Source organism: Rhinolophus sinicus, linkage group LG05 (genome assembly GCF_036562045.2).
Source record: "Rhinolophus sinicus isolate RSC01 linkage group LG05, ASM3656204v1, whole genome shotgun sequence".
Lineage (NCBI taxonomy): Eukaryota > Metazoa > Chordata > Mammalia > Chiroptera > Rhinolophidae > Rhinolophus > Rhinolophus sinicus.
The window spans coordinates 137,323,910-137,341,384 of record NC_133755.1 but is presented as its reverse complement, the minus strand read 5'-3'; the positions used below and the strand labels follow the sequence as shown (position 1 = coordinate 137,341,384).

General features: G+C 37.6%; 1 protein-coding gene across 3 annotated transcripts in view; it reads right to left on the bottom strand.

Moving 5' to 3' along the window:
* Window positions 1-17,475, bottom strand: part of SOBP (sine oculis binding protein homolog) — a 160,524-nt gene that overhangs the window by 131,586 nt on the left and 11,463 nt on the right. For all 3 annotated transcript variants that reach the window (XM_074333361.1, XM_074333360.1, XM_019735036.2), the window contains exons 2-3: window positions 15,128-15,266; window positions 9,355-9,540 (exon numbers count right to left, since the gene is read on the bottom strand). In XM_074333361.1, coding sequence (XP_074189462.1) covers window positions 9,355-9,540; window positions 15,128-15,266 — 325 coding nt within the window. The remainder of the gene's footprint in view (window positions 1-9,354; window positions 9,541-15,127; window positions 15,267-17,475) is intronic.

The window sequence follows — 17,475 nt, the reverse complement described above, 5'->3', positions numbered from 1 at the left end:
AAACTAAGGAAAAAAAGAAGGCAATGGTTGCCACAAAAGTGGTTACCTCTTAGAGGGAAGAAGCTGTAAGTTGACAAGATCATTATTTGTAAAAGAGCACATTTATGTTTTATGCACTTTTCCAAAGTGTAATATATCATAGTCACAAGAAAAGGTTCTTTTAAAAAAATTAAAACAAAAGAGAATTGACATGAGAAATATAAATTATTATTTTATCTTTTATGTCTTATTAATGAATTCCTAAAGGCTAATTTAAAGTATGGTCAAAAAAAGAATAACAACAGCAACAATTAACACTAATAATAATATACAATTATTTAATTATTAATTATTATAGTCTTATAATAAATGTTGAGATCTGGCAGTATAAGTCTTCCAATTTTGTTTTGTTTTTTTCTTCAATTTGTCTTGGTTATTCTTGTCCCTTTGCATCTCCATGCAAATTTTAGAAACAGTTTTTTAATTTCCACAAAATGTCATGCTGGATTTTATCATTGAATTAAATATATGGATCAATTTAGGAAGAATCTGCCTTTTCAGAATATTTAGTCTTCAATCCATGAAAATGGTATGTCCCTCCAATGATCTAGGTCTTCTTTTGTTTCTGTCAGCCATGTTTCTAGTTCTCTGTGTAACCATCTTGCACATATTTTGTTAGATTTTTCCTCCTGGGTATTTGATGGTTTGATGCTATTTTAAAAGATATTTTTAGATATTTTCAAGTTTTGTTTTTAAATTTTTTGTGGCTGGTATACAGGAATATAATGGATTTGGGGGTATCAACTGTGTTTAAAAACCTTGATTAATGCACTCATTAAATATAGTTTATCTGTACAGGCATACCTTGTTTTAGTATGTTTCATTTTATTGCACTTTACAGATATTGCATTTTCATCAAGCTCGAGGCAAGATCCTCCACCAGCAAAAAGACTATAATTCACTAAAGGCCCAGATAATGGCTGGCATTTTTAAGCAATAAAGTCTTTTTAAATTACGTACATTCTTTAGACACAATGCTATTGGACACTTTAATAGACTAAAGTGTAAACATAACTTTTATATGAACTGGAAAACTAAAACATTTGTGTGACTCACTTTATTGCAATAATCACTTTAGTGTGGTGGTCTAGCACCGAACCCACAATATCTCCAAGGTTTACCTGCCCATTGGTGGGGGAGGTATTCTGTTCTAAACAGAATGTCATTTCTACCTTTCAAATTTTATATCTTTGTTTCTTTTTTTTGCCTTATTCATTATCTGTGTAATTAGACAAAATTAAATCGAAGTGCTAATTCTCATCTTTATTTCATTCTTGATTTGAAGAGAAAAGCTTTCAATATTTCACCATTAAGTAAGATGTGTACTGTAGGTTTCTTGTGGATACTTTTTGTCATATAAAGGAAGTTCCATTCTATTTCTACTTTGCCAAGAGTTGTGTGTGTGTGTGTGTTAAATTTTATCAAATTATATTCTGCATCTATTTAGAATATTCTATGAGGTTTTTTTTATTTTGTTAATATGGTTAATTATACTGACTGATTTTTACATTTTAAATCAACCTTGCATTCCTAGAAAAACATCCTAGTCAGTCATGATGTAATATCCTTTGGTGTATATATCACTGGCTTTGGTTTGCTATGATTATGCTTAGAATTTCTGAATCAGTGTTCATGATGAATAGAAGTTTTCCATTTTAATGTAACCCAGTTACATAAAATTATCATTTTCCTCACTTCTAATTCCCCTGTCATATGATGGGATCAAGGTCATGCTGGGATCATATATTGAGGGAAAGTGTTTCTTATTTTCCTGTTCTCTAAGAGAGTTTCTCTAAGTGTGGTTTTTCCTTCGATCTTTAATAGAATTGACCACTGAAGCTATCTGGGTCTAGAATGTTCTTTGTAAAAAAAAAACACATTTAGATATTTAATTTCTTTAATAGATGTAGGACTACTCAGGTTTTCTATTTCCTCTTCTTCTTGTTTTGGTAAATTAAATTAAACATAATGACATAACGTGACTTCTCTTTTGCAGAAATTCGGGGAATTACTACCAGTGATCATTACTTATGTGTAACATCAAAATGATTTGGTCTAATAACACATGTGTGATGTAGTCTTTTATTTACTAATATTTTTAGCACTTTTTATAAATTTTAAATCTATTATTTCAAGTTACTCACTCTTCCAGAGTGAAAATTAACAATCATGGAAAATTGTCCTAAGCAGCATAAATCTTCCATCAGACTTTTGGCTGCTGTAACTACACAGACAGGTGAGTTTGCTTTAAATATGTTCAATCAGTTAACAAATATATATTAAGGTATATTAAAATAGACCCTTTCAAATCATAAAATCAGGTGGGCAATTCACTATACAAGTCACAAAATTAGGACTTTATAAATGTAGGGAAATTACAGATTACCTAAACTAGCTACATCATTTTTCAAACAAAGAAACTGAGGCTCAGAGAGGCTGAGTGACTTATCCAAAATTATACAGCCAAAAAATGGCAGAGCTGACATTAACAACCCAGGTTTCCTGCTTCTTGCTGTGGTAGTCTTTCCACCACATCGTGTTACCATAAAAACTACACATTCCGTTTGGCATTAAGAATGATCGAATATACTGAAATTTGGCTTATACTTTTTTAAATATCCTTCGAGTATATAAAGAAAGATAAAACAGGACCCATATCATAGTAAATAACATTTTCAGACTTCATTTTGTGCCTTTTTTAATCATTTTGAATTTTAAACGACTATCTTCTAACCTACATTATATTTCAGATGCCATTTTTCCACAACCGAACAAATATAGCAGTTCTTGATTATCTGCCTAGACTTTCTGCTACTCCACTTTAACTACCCTTCTGCTCCAACCATGCACCCTCCAAATGCTGCTAAAATTATATCATACTTTCCAAAGTCAAACTAGAATGATGTTTTGATTATATTCCAACTACACTAAGTTCTTGGTAGTCAGGGATAACGACACATATGTACATGTATCTATATGTATGTATTTGTATTATCTAGTACAATGTGAAAAACATTCAGTAAATACATAAGTGACTGAAAGACTGACATAGTGTTGGGGATAATCCAGTGGTTATGAATATAGGTTAAGGAGACATCATGCCTAGGTTCAAATATCAGCTCTGCCACTTATTACCTGTGTCACCTCAGGAAAGTTGCTTAGCTTTTCTTGGTCTCAGTTTCCTCATATGTAAAACAAGGTTAATAATAGAATCTACACAAAGTTTTTGTGAAAAGTAAATGAGATAATCTACTAGCACAATGCCAGGCCCGTAATAAGTGCTCGAAAAATATTAGCTATGATGAGATTATATCATTACAATTATTAACTACTCCTATCCTGCCATTCACCATAAGCTCCTGTTTTTTGTCCTGAGGGTTCGGTGAATCTCTTCTTTTTTGAGAAATATATCTGCTACATAAATAGTAAGTCATCCAAATCCCATTAAATCTAGGTAATTTTATTTAATGATCATATTTTAAAAGTTGGACATATAAATAAGAGGCAAAGCAATTTTGATTAAATCCTGTTTTCTCAATGGTTATTTGGAATACATCATTCATATGCAAGCCCCAAGAATATTGAATAACAGATAAAATAAATAATGATCATAATGCAAACCACATTCTGATTCCCACTTCCCTGCAAGTACAACTCCATGTAAGAATTGTAAGAGCCAAAAAGTAACATGCTTATTAACTGTGGGCTACTCAGCTATATGCATAGAGCTTAGCAGATCATGTGAATGTTTCCACATTCTCAGTTAAGCTAATGGGTCCTTAGAGCCCAGTTCTTATAACCCCTAAAGAGTTTCAAGATTTGCCTGAAAAAATATATCATATTTCCATGACTATGACTGAACACAGATTTGGAAAGCTCACTGAAAGCAAACCATCCTGGAAGACAGGAAATGGTCATTGTTTTCAAAGAAAGGCAAGACTCTCCTGTGCACAGGAAATCAAGCTGGTTTTAGGAGCTTAATCTCATCTCCTTCCACACAAAGCTGCGTGTACCGTATGGATGGACCCTACCCTTCACCTCACACATGGGAACCTGGTGGGGAATGAGATCACTTACCATCTGAGGTAAACGACATTTTATACAAAACTGCCATCTAAATGCATCCAGAGAAATATATTCCCTCCTTTTTTCACATTTCATTTCATTTTTAAGTATTCAGGGATTTAGAAGGATTCTGGACTTGTAAGAGGCAAGTTGTAAGCCTCTGGGAAAACCTGTCAAAAGACTCAGATCTAAAATGTTGTTTCCTAGATACACAGTGTTTTCTGCAGCAGAGCTCAGTGAAACTTTCACCAAAAAAGTTGCTGCATTTCATCTTTTCCTTGTGAACAAAAATAATTACACTAGTAGTTTTACGGAGTTTTAAAACATCCTTGGGAGCAAAATGTTGTTATGAGGCCAGTCTGAGACTGGGATATGAAAATCCTGGTTCCAGTCCCAACAGGTTTCTTTGACCAGAGGTAGACAAGGTGGGGAAACCCAAACCTGTCCAACCACTGCAGAGGACACATGTCCAATCAATGGAGACTAGTGCTATTGCGCTTGTAAAGCAGTAAAGACCAATAAATAGTCTTTGTTTTTAAAAAGTGTATTTAAAATCCATTTTGAATGCCTTTACTACAATAGGCAAACTTACAGGGGAATAGGGCAGGTCTAGTATTTTGATGGAGACTCACTATAGCACAATTCTTATATTCCATGCCAAAAGTCCTTACTAGCACAACCCTCTTTGAATGAAGTCCCAAAGGGTTGAACTCATATTAAAATCTCTAATATGAGAAGAATTACAGCAAGGTTACAATATAATTAACCTGAGTTATCCTTCAAAACTCTTGCTAATATATATTCTGCAACTTCAGACTATACGCACGCTGTAATTTTTTAAATTAGCAAAGAAAGAGGTTTTCATATTGTTCAGACTAAAAGAATAAAGGAATCTTTGCATAAAAAGGGTCAGTCAATACTTTCAATTATTTTCTAACATTATTCCTTAACAGTGTTTTGGGCTTTTTAAATGGCTGCTCTGTATGGCAAAGCATTATTCTGTCCACCTCCTAGAGTCTGCAGAAAAGTCTGTGTTTCTTATGTAAGGATCATGGTGATTCCCTCCACTGCTTAGAGAGAAAAAAAAATAAAAAGCAAAATCAGGGCTATTATCCTGTGTTTATAACAAGTCTATTACCATAGTAACAACTGTGATGTCACAAATCCTACACGAAGGGCCAAATTCTGTCTCTGATGGGGGAAGGGCAGCTTAGCTTTGGAAATCGGATGAAATCGGATGCAAACATGTGCAGCCAAAGGACGGTCAATGCTGTGGTAATCACCAAAGCACAGGGAGTTTTCATTCTCTGAAGAAAAGTGGGGCAGGAACAGAAACGCAGTTCCCCAGGCTCAGAAGTCAGCTACACCCACACTTCTGTATGCAGCTGTGCAAAAGGAACGTGGAAATCCCAGAGAGTGTGGTATCACCACGTTCCCAATCACGAGTATTCTACCGGGCCCACTGCCCGCCAAATGTGGATGGGATCCAGTGGTGAGCCTGCCCGAGCTCATGAAACTCACTCTGAACCCAGCGCCTGACGATAGAGTCCTGTGGTACCTCGGAGAAGAAGCAGCTTGCCTCATGAGGGCAATCACTTTCAAACCAAACTGGGGTCTCACCCCTACAACACCATCTCAGTTCATAGAACCACAGAATGCCAGGATTAAAACAACTCATCAAGTCTCCCAAAAGATGCGGACTTTAAAAAATAGCCTTTTGCGGGAATAAGATGCATCCCTTGTCCCTGGGGAATGCTGAGTAGCAGATTAATAAGTACTCTTATTCTGACACAGCCTAGGGAAGTTTTGTGCAAATATGCTGAAAATACAACTTTCTATTAAAAAGAAAATTGGATTAGGAGTCAGAAGACCTTAGTACTTGTCTTGGCTCCAGTACTTAGAAACCACATGACCTTGAGAAAGCCATTTTAACCTACCAGTATTTGAGCTTCTGTTCTTTATTTAATAATATAACATGCTATTTCCCAGGGTTATTGTAAAGATCAAACTAAATAAAATAATGAGTGCGAATAAGTTTCACAAACTGTAGAGGATTTAATACAAACCTAGGTATGATGAACATTTCCACAGAGCCAGTTTACAGTACAACAATAATTTGAACACTAATATTAATAGTTATTTTTTTCCAGGAATCCAAAGCATACAGAGGATCTTCATCTTCCCTGTCCTGAGAGGTGGACATGTGCCTGATACAGTCAACTCTAAATTATTCAGGGACTGATTACTGAGGGGCCTCTTGCTTCTAGCCATTCTACCACATATTAGTCCCCCTCAGCAATGCCATGTTAACCTATATACGGCTAGAAAATTGACAGCGAGTGTGTCTCAACTCTAGTACCTTGAATAACAACTCTGGGAAAAGTTTTAGCCAAAGGAAGAATTGAAATGGTTCACTAGACAGAAGTTTTTGGTAATTTATGGACTTTACTTATCCATGGATAATTACTCACATCACTTTCTGGAAGGCTATGGTCAGAAAGGGTGGGACTTAATTCAGACGAGATACTAGCATTTTCTCAGTGTACAACGAAGTAGCCTGTACTGTCTTATGCATGTGCAATAGGAATTTGAAGAGCGGTCATTCATTCATTTATTCAACACTTGGGAGGGGGAGCGCCAACTATGTGCCAGAGCTCAGCACATACCCTGAAAGCCCCACTATTTTCCTGTCCTTGTTACTGTCCCGTAGGATATTCCACAGAGCACCTTGGCAAAGCTCACAGCCTGACTTTTAGGAACCCTATTCACCTTCCAGTTATCGTGAGACTTTTGCCAATCTTACCCTAATGCAAGGGTCAACAAGCTATGGTCCCTGGGCCAAATCCTGCTCACTGCCTTATTTGTAAATAAAGTTTTATTGGGACACAACCATGCCTATTTGTTTGTGTATTGCCTGTGGCTATTTTCCTGCTACCACAGCAGAGTTCAGCCGTTGTGATAGACACAGTATAGCCCCAAAGCTTAAAATACTATCTGGACCTTTACAGAAAATGTGCTGATCCCTGAACTAGATAATGTGACTAACTCAAAATTCATCCCTCCTGTAAATTCCTGCCTGTTAAATTCTGGACTAATAGAGTAAGCTCCTTGAAAACACAGTATTTTTGTCTTGTCATATAGAACCCTGGAGTAGGGTCAAGTAAAGGTTAAGGGCAGATACCGAAATTAAACGCGTCCTTCCCTACATTTTGTTTTGAACAGATGAGTGCCTTGGAGTTGCACGGAAGACAGCATAAAACCACAGGTGTTCGGTTACTCTGGCTTCTAATTCCTCAGAGTTCCTACGTCTAAGACTTCCAAGGCTCAATTTTTGGCCTCTATCCCTTTGCATATTTATTTCCTGATCTGATGTGGAATTAGAATTAAATAGGAGCTGTGTGCTTGAATTCCACGTGGCTGGCTCAGCAGGAAACTCCAGGGCAGGTTTTTTGGCATGCCAAACACATGGTAGCCTCAGCTATGCTAATTTCTAAAGCTGTTTGCTTTGCTCAAATAAATCTTAGAGGGGAATTTGCATTTGGATGCACACCTTTTTATGCACAAATTATGTGCCCAACTCTAGGGCAGACCAAGGACTGAAAAAAAGAAAAAGGGATATGGTGTTTACGGAATGGCTTTTGTAAGGCAGGCACCGTGCTAGGTAGCTTTACATATATTTTCTCATCTCATAGACACAACAATCTCCTGTGGTAGAACTGTGATCTCCATTTTACAGACAGGGAAACTGAGAAGACAGCTTATGTAATTTGTCCACATTCACAGAGCTGGTAAGTGATAAAGCTTAGATGTGAGCCCAAGCTGTCTGAATCTGAAGGCTGTGTTCTTTTCACTTAGTCACACTGCCTCAATGATACACTTATCATCAACACCACTCACCTAATCCATTGGGCACACATTCAAACATGAACCCTACATTTACAAAATTAGTCACCCCTCTTCTCTCCAGTTGACCTATCCAAAATAGGTCTTTGGCCCTTGGGAGATAAATTTGGGCCCCTCTGCATCACAAAACAATCAAACAAAGGAGAGTGGGCTATAAAAAAGGCAAACTTTACATGATACACAAATTATGTTAGTAATTAGTTGACAAACACAATTATAAGTGATTCTGAACGGGTAAATGGATTTTAGCTGAGGACCTCAGTATGAAAGGACACTTTTACTGCTAAAATGTAGTAGGTCAAACAAGAGAATGTGCCCATGCCATGAAGGAAATGTTAGTAACACTTAGAATATGGTGTAAATATTACTATAACGTAAGTCCAAATTTATACCTACAAACATCTTCACTGTTTATAGAAATATAACCAAACACCTACCTTCCCTAAAAAAAAAAAAAAAAAAATGCAGTCATTAATTTTAGTGGGTTATAACATGAACTGTTATCGAAATTCAGTATTTACCATTCTTCAATTCAATATACAGAAAAATAACCAGTGTAGCAATTAAGCATTCTAGCATAATTCCACCATTTTACAGCAACCCTGGTAACAATATGCTTGAACTTCTTTCTCTGTGTAGAGCATATCAGGAACCTAGCCTGCAGTATCACATCATGCTCAGCCCACTGCCATCAAGCTCAGTATACTGCCATCTACTTTTCTGGAAATATAAAAAAACTGATTACATTTTCATATAAGTGAAATTCAGATCTCAATTTTTTTTTTTTTTTTTATTGTTTAAAGCTTCGAAGAGGGCTTTCCAGGAATTAGAAAGAACTCTCTGGCAGAGGTGGGTAATCTAGGTTGTTTCTTAAGTGGATTTACAAGAAGGCACACTGAAGAAGCAGCCTGCCACACACCCTTTACAAAACTGCCCCTTCCTTTAGAAAATCCAGGTGACCTGGCCCTCATGACACCACCACCCACTTCAACAGTGCTGACTTTTTTTCTTGCTAACCAGTCAGTATATACCCTACTTTTTAAAATTATTTCAGCCTTATTTAAAAAAAAAAGAAAACAGATGATTTCAGGTAAGGAAAATAATTTTTTTTGTAGCCAATGATAGAAAGAGTTTATTGTCAGTTGAAAGTTTATAGTCTAAGCAGTAGATTGGGGGATGTGCTTAATATACCAATACTACTTTAAAGAATACGTGTACTAACATTTCTTATCTACAAAGTTTCTAAAGCAGTCTTTTCCAAAATTGACTTGAGCGTAATAATTAGTCATGTTAGTTAAAACAACTTTCTATGAATCGTTATTGTTGGAAACGCCAGTAGTGACTTACCTGCTGGTGGCTTTATGAAAGGTGGCGGAATTAAAGGTACAATAATGGGCACATTGCCATGATCCTTGGACCCTGCAGGTGAGTCACTGAGTCCATTTCCTGTGGCAAGCCCTGAATAGCCTGTGCTTATATTGTATGGTGAAATAACACTGTCCTCAGGTAATTTGGGTTTTGGCAAAGAATTTTCTGTAAAAGAAAAAAAAAATCACACTTAATCTGACAAAAGGACTCACTTTCCTTCTGACTACATTTTCTCAGGTAAAATGGCTATGTAAAAACACAAATTTTTCCTTATAAGTCTTTAAACACTTTACCAGAACTCCACAGACCATCCTGGACCTTTTCAGGCCTGTAACCATAAATGTCTAATGTGCTCCTTTATCATTTGCTCCACTATGATAGCTAACATCCCAATTGTATCATAAGGATGAATTTTTAGCACTATAAAAGCCCATAGAAAACTGAGAGGCAATTAACCTTTTCCATGTGCAAAGTGATATATAGCCCACATCACTCTGTGGCTATCAGGGGAAAGCTGAAAAAGTGCCCCACCCCACCAGCACTGTAATTAGGTCCCACTGTATTATAAACTTGCGTCATAATATAATCCAAACAAAACCAATAAGAAAGAAACAAATGATTAGGAAGAAAACTGTTGTTTCATGGGGTAGACCCATTAAATTAACCCATTAATATCTATTAAAAATTAACAAGCATGAAAATATAGAAAACTTACAATGATATGAACTTTGTGAATTTTATCTTTGTATGTCAATCATTGGGGGGGAAAAAAACTCAACCACAGAAAACTTTTTCCCTCTAGTACCATGTCCTGGCACTCATGATGCCCAGAGGCAAAGATTATTACCTAAACCAAGTATTATACAAGCTATTAGTTTATAGAATATAAACTCAGGACTCGCATTTTTTATTTACAGTGAAATTGATGATACCATCTCCATAACATGATGTGAACAATTTCATAACAAGCTTAACATAAAATTTGTCATGTATGTTCAATTCCACATGCCTGCAGGACAGCTCATTTATATTTTGTGGCTTGGCACATGAGAAGGAAAAGCGCTCTCTTACAGACTGGAAATAAAATGCATGAGCAGGTTGTTCATGCCAATAGATTTTGAAAGCAATGCAAATACTGATCAAACTTCCAATGATAACAATTAGTTTTACCTACATTTTATTAAAATTCCCCAAATGGGTTGCTTCTTCACATATTCCTTTTCTTAGACAAACTCATGTTCCAAATTTAGGTTCACAAATTCAGTATCCATACTAACACCCACCAATGATTCTAAGCTTCCCTTATGAGATACCAGGCACTGCTACCACCGGTAGAATCAGTGTTCATTCAACTCTGCCAAGCCTCTAATTTCCACTCTTTAACTGGGCTTTAACAAAACTTCTTACAGAATAATATAGGATCCAACCATCTATACTTTCTTACTCCTCTGCTCACCATATCCAAGGTTGTGGGGATGGGGCAAGGCTGAAAACTTCAAACACAAAACAGAAATAGGAGGAGATCCAAGATGGCGACGTAGATAAAGATTGTGCCTTCTTTCTTCCATGAACGAATTAAAATTACAACTAAATTATAGAACAATCAACTCAGAGAACCATCTGAAGTCTGGCTGAACAATTTTTATATGTATTTATATAAGGATATAAAGAAGAAGCCATGTTGAGACAGGTGGGAAGAGCAGAAACACGGAACTGGCTAACCCCAAACTTCTATGTAGTGGTCGAGGATGGGGAAGGATATCTCAGTGGCAGAGATTCGGCCCAGAGAAGCAAGGAACCCCAGCTCCCCACACCAGGCTCCCCAGCCCAGATTACTGGTGCAGGGAAGAGGAGCCCCCACAACATCTGGCTTTGAAAAGCAGTGGGGATTCTGACCATCTGGGTGGGATGGAAGGCAACTGAAAACCCAGCCGTCTTCTTCAAGGGCCCTCACACAGACTCTCTCATCTCCAGGCACTCAACTTGGGCTGCAGTGGAAAAAAACAGTAACTTGGGGATGTGTCGGAGACAAACAGAGGGGCAAACTGAGTTGTGTGGCTTCAGGAGAGGGCTGGAGGATAGTAGAAAATTTCCCTGTGAGGAGTCTTCCTCCCATGCAGCCGACAGGCAGGCACGATCTTTCCTGTGTTGAGCCCTCCCCCCCCAAGCTTACAGCCAAATCTGCATCTGATTGGTCTGATGAGCTCCGAAGCTCCACCCTGATGACTCCCTGGGACTACACACCATCCAACTCCTCCAAACCATAGGCACTTTCTCTAAGAGCAGCCAGCCCTGCCCAAACTGCACTTTATGGATAACTATCAGAATCTTACAGACCCTAGGTGGGTGGTGACCTGCCTTGGTGTGCTCTGAGACTTTTGCTGAGTTGCTCCAGGACTGGCACCAAACCAGAGTCTACATTAACCTAGTGACCACAACTCTTCCCACTCTAGTAACTCCCTGAGACCCTGCCTCAGCCAACTTGTATACCACACAAGGCTCTATCAAAGGCTGAACTTTAAGGGAGCTGGCAGGTGACAGCAGGCCTCCAGGTGTCCTGGCATTTTTGAGGAGCTACCCTACGCCCAGTACTGGTGGCAAATGTCCTTGGTTCTCAGTGTGGCCTCTCCCACATGTCTCCAGGGTTAGCAATAGCAGCAAACAACTGTGGACCACTTTGTAGCTCTTACCAGGTAGTCCCCAGCCAGTCACAGGCAACAGGTGACCTGGGCCTACACTGGGGCCCTTCCAAGAGGCCCCAGAACCAACATACTTGAAGGTTGGCTTCCAACCACAGAAGAGCACTGCCCAATTAGCCCCACAAGTGACACACCCAAAGAGTGGTCTCATCAGGCACCAGAGTCTGCTGGGGCAAATCCCACTCAGGGGGTAAACCCCCCATACAGCAGCCTATAAGCTGTGGACATGGCCAAACCCCAGTCAGTCAGCATGATGGTCAATCCTACCCACTGATATGCCAATAGCAACCAAGGCTCAACTATAACAGGATGGCACACACAATCCACACAAGGGACACTCCTGGAGAACCTGGCTCAGGTGACCATGGAGACTGTGTCACTGGGCCCCACAGGATACCTACTACATAAGGCCACCCGGCCAAGACTGGGAGACAAAGCAGATCTACCTACTACATAGAAACAAACAGAGAGGCAGCCAAAATGAAGAAACAAAGAAATACATCCCAAATGAAAGAACAGGAGGAAACTCCAGAAAAAGAACTAAACGAAATGAAAGCAAGTAACCTACCAGATACAGAGTTCAAAACAATGGTTGTAATGATGCTCAAGGAATTCGGTGAGAACTTCAACAAAGAGATGGCAAGCATAAAAAAGGACATATGAACCATAAAACAGAAGCAGTCAGAAGTGAAAAATATAATAATTGAAATGACTAGGAGAAATCACCAGCAGACTAGATGAAGCAGAGGATCGAATCAATGATTTGGAAGACTAAGTAGCAGAAAACACCTAACTGGAACAGTAAAAAGAAAAAAGAATCCAAAACAATTAGGATAGTTTAAGAGACCTCTGGGACAACATGAAGCATAACAACATTTACATCATAGGGGCACCAGAAGGAGAAGAGAGAAAGCAAGGGATTGAGAACCCATTTGAAGAAATAATGACTGAAAACTGTCCTAACCTTGTGAAGGAAATAAACAAGTCCAGGAAACCCAGAGAGTCCCAAACAAGATGAACCCAAACAGGCCCACACCAAGACACATCATAATTAAAATACCAAAGATTAAAGACAAAGACAGAATCCTAAAAGCAACAAGAGAACGCAACTAGTAACTTATAAGGGAGCTCCCGTAAGATTGTTAGCTGATTTCTCAACAGAAACTTTGCAACCCAGAAGGGAATGGCACAAAATATTCAACGTGATGAAAAGCAAGGACCTACAACCAAGATTACTCTACCCAGCAAAGCTATCACTTAGAATTGAAGGACAGATAAAAAACTTCCCAGACAAGATAAAGCTAAAGGAGTTCATCACTACCAAACCAGTATCGTTAGAGGAATTTCTTTAAGATGGGGGGCGGGGGGGAATCAAAATTATGATTAATAAAATGGCAATACCTACATATCTGTCAATAATTACTTTCAATGTAAATGGATTAAGTGCTCTGCTCAAAAGACAGGAGGGCTAAATGGATAAGTAAACAAGACCCTTACATATGCTGCTTACAAGAGACTCCCTTCAAATTGAAATACACACACAGACTGAAAATAAAGGGATGGGAAAAGATATTTCATGAAAATGGAAATGAAAAAATAAAAAAAGCTGGGATAGCAATACTTATACAAGAAAAAATAGACTTTAAAACAAAGGCAATAAGAAGGGACAAAGAAGGACCCAGCAATCCCACTTCAGGATATTTATCCGAAGAAACCCAAAATGTTACTTCAAGGGGACGTGTGCTTCCATATGTTCATTGCAGCATTGTTTACAATGGCCAAGATGTGGAGGCAGCCTGGTGTCTGTCGATGGAAGAATGCATAAAGAGGTAGTACATATATACAATGAAATATTGCTCAGCCAGGGAAGGGAATGGGTTCTTGCCATCTGCGGCAACATAGATGGACCTGGAGGGAATTGTGCTGAGTGCAGTATATCAGACAGAGAAAGACAAATGCAATGAGATTTTGCTTATATGTGGAATTTAAAGAACAAAATAAACAAACAAAACATAAACAAACTCAGAGAGAACATTTTGATGGTTGCCAGATGGGAGGGGGTTGGGGATGAGTGAAAAAGGAGAAGGGAGTAAGAAGTACAAACTGATACTAGTTACAAAATAGTCATGGGGATGTAAAGTACCCCATAGGGAATATAGTCAATACATGGTAATAACTATATATAGTGCCAGGTGGGTACTAGACTAGTCAGTAGGATCACTTCTTAAATTATATAAATGTCTAACCATTATGCTGTACACATGAAATTAATATAAAATAATATTGAATGTCAACTGTAATTGAAAAGTTTAAAAGTAAGGGAAAAGGTGAAGTGGAATAAGAGGATGAGAGATTCAAATCTCCAGGTATAAAACAATAAGTCATGGGGATGTAATGTATAGCATAGGGAATATAGTCAATAATACTGTGATAGCGTGGTACAGAGTCCAATGGTAGCTGGGCTTATGGTGATCAATTCTTTAGGCATATAAAAGTTGAATAACTATGCTATATGCCTGAAACTAATATAATGTTGTATGTTAGCTATATTTTAATAAAAATATTTTTTTAAAAAAGGAGGAAAGAGGGCTTTCCTTTAGAATTCCCACCAAAAAAAGGGGGAGGGAGAATTGCCAAAGTAACCACCATTCTCTCTTGCACTCTGAAAATCTAAACCTAACATTTCACGTAACAGAAAGTACCAGTCCCCAACAGCTGACATATCAAAGGGCTCAGGAAATGAGAGAATAAGTTAGTAAACATTATCCCTTTCTACAAATTTGTGGGCAGGACTATAGCACTGGAGGTCCCTAGCCCTTGTCTATGTAGGTAGTTCTCCCATTGCTGGAAGGAGATTAAGTGTGTCTATTTTTGTTTTATGTTGTGTTCTGATATTCTGTGGAATTCTGCTTATAGGAAAGCACTACTGGGGATGTACATGTAAATCAACCCTTGGCATAATCAACAAAACGAGTCCCAAAGCAACTCAATTCTGCCAGGTTGAGATAGTTAATCCTTCTTGGTATGAACAAAGGGATGTTAAATGTCATTACCTTTGAGAACAGAAATGTGCTGCCGGCTCTCTCCATCTGTAGGGTAGCTTCTGAATTCAATATCTTCACCATCTTTCAATTCAACCTTATCATAGCCATACCAGCCAAGGAGTTCATTCATGGTGTTTTCTGCAAAGTTCTGAAAGAGAACCATAGGCTACTTATTTATATAATCAATAACTATTTTTAAAAAATGCATAAATCGAATTGTGTTTGCATTACCCATTTACTGACAGCCCAGCCCATCTCCCCTAGAGTCCTGTTCGTTTTTCAAATCACGTTCAAAAATTGTAAAACATTTAAGTCTCAGGATGATGCATCCAATCATGGCAGGCCTTCAGACTTTTACAACTTAAAGATAATAAGAAAAAAGGTATTTTTCAGTTTTGCTTATGAACAGAAAGTCAATTTTAGCATATTCTTCTGCAAAGTCTATCCCACACTAATATAAAAATATTGAAAAGTAATGCACAAAAACAGCTAAGAAAAGATTTTGAAAATGAAAACAATTGACCTTTTTTGTGGCTCAGATTAATTTAAATTAGAACTGCTTTCTGATTCAGATGTTTCTTAACATGACTCTTATCTCAGATAAAGCAAAATCTCAGCAAGGAAATTATTTAATTGTCAACTACTATCACACAGAAAGCTGAATAGGCTACAAGAGTCTCCCTTTTTTATTTTCCTTTTTGGAAGAGTATTGTTTAAAAATCAATGAATAATCTGCTTTACAAATTTCATTAGTGACAGGTTCTTTCTCCATGAAATCGAAGGTCACTGTGATTGCCTTCTGTTATGTAACATGAAAGTACCAAATAACTTTAAGGTTACTAGCCAGCCCCAATTTTGGATAAGGTATGAAAACACTCTATGAACTATAAATCAATAGATAAATGTAAGGTATTGTTGTTACTATAGGTATCAAAGTGTGAAAATAATGGATATAGTTGGACAGATTTAAAGCCTTAATATCAGGTGACTATTTTTTATGAACTTATCAACTGCTAGATCTGGAAGCAAGATGTGAGACTATGTTTGTTAATGATCTTAATGTATGTGTGTGCCTTGCCTTAAAGCATCTCTCTCTGAGAAACAGAGACAAGAGTGGTGGTTACCAAGGATTAGAGGGATGGGGAAACGGAGAGACATTGGTCAAAGGGTACAAACTTCTAGTTACAAGATTAACAAGTATGAGGACCTAATGTACAGCATGGTGATTATAGCTAATAACACTGTATCACATACTTGAATGTTCCTAAGAAAGTAGATCTTACATGTTTTCACCACTCACAAAAGAATGGTAACTATATGATGGAGTAGAGATAGTAGAGCTAACGCTACGGTATTAAGTTTTCAATCTATAAATGTATCAAATCGACACTTTGTACACCTTAAACTTACACAATGTTATGTCAATTATGTCTCAATAAAGCTGGAAAAAAAATTTTAAGTAAAAAGAAGGGACCCACAGTACAGAGTAAGAGCTTAATAAATGTTTGTTGAATGAATTTTTAAAAGCATTTCTATCTGGCAAGGCAGCCTGAGCCTCTTGGACTGAACTAGAAAAACTATATATTCTAACCTTCTCTGTGGCTGAACGAATCTTTTCTCATTCTCCCTAGAAGCTGTCATTTCTGAATTACACTGAGATGTATAATTTATATACATGAAACAAAGCACAGAGGTTAAACCAGAGTGCTCACAGCCTTAACGTGTGAATTCCATGTTCTCTTAAATTTCACTTTAGATTTCAGCAGGGGTTGCATTTAAAAAAAAAAAAAAAAAAAAAAGATATTACACTATTGACTCCACAAAAACAAACCTGGCATTTCAAACCACCAAAAGATGCTAGATTTTTTGCTTTAGTACCCACTTCAGCTTAGAGCTCTATCTGGGTCTATCTGTGAGGTTATAGTGCACAAGCAATTTAAAAAAAAAAAAAAAATCTAGCCAGATTGATTCAATGTTACCATCCACAAGGCCAACAGTCAGCCATTTCAAGCTTTAGTGAGGCATTTATTCTCTCTGATAGCTGGTCATGTCCACATTAAATAGACATTCTTTTCATGAATGCACAAAGATGATATGATTGATATGTATAATAAACTCCACTCCTAGAATACCACTGAGGAGGACTCAGGTAAATGCTGCTCTACTCAATCAAAAGAGATCCCTTTAATGAGGCATCAGTCTCCCCTAACACCCAATTTCTTTCATTGAGCTGAGTTCCTGCACTGGAGAATGACAGTCCCTAAGCACACAAATCAAGGTCCTCCATCAGTGGTCTGGCAGCAGAAATCTCCAAGGATAAGAATAACACTGAGCGTCAAAAAACCAATTCCAACAGT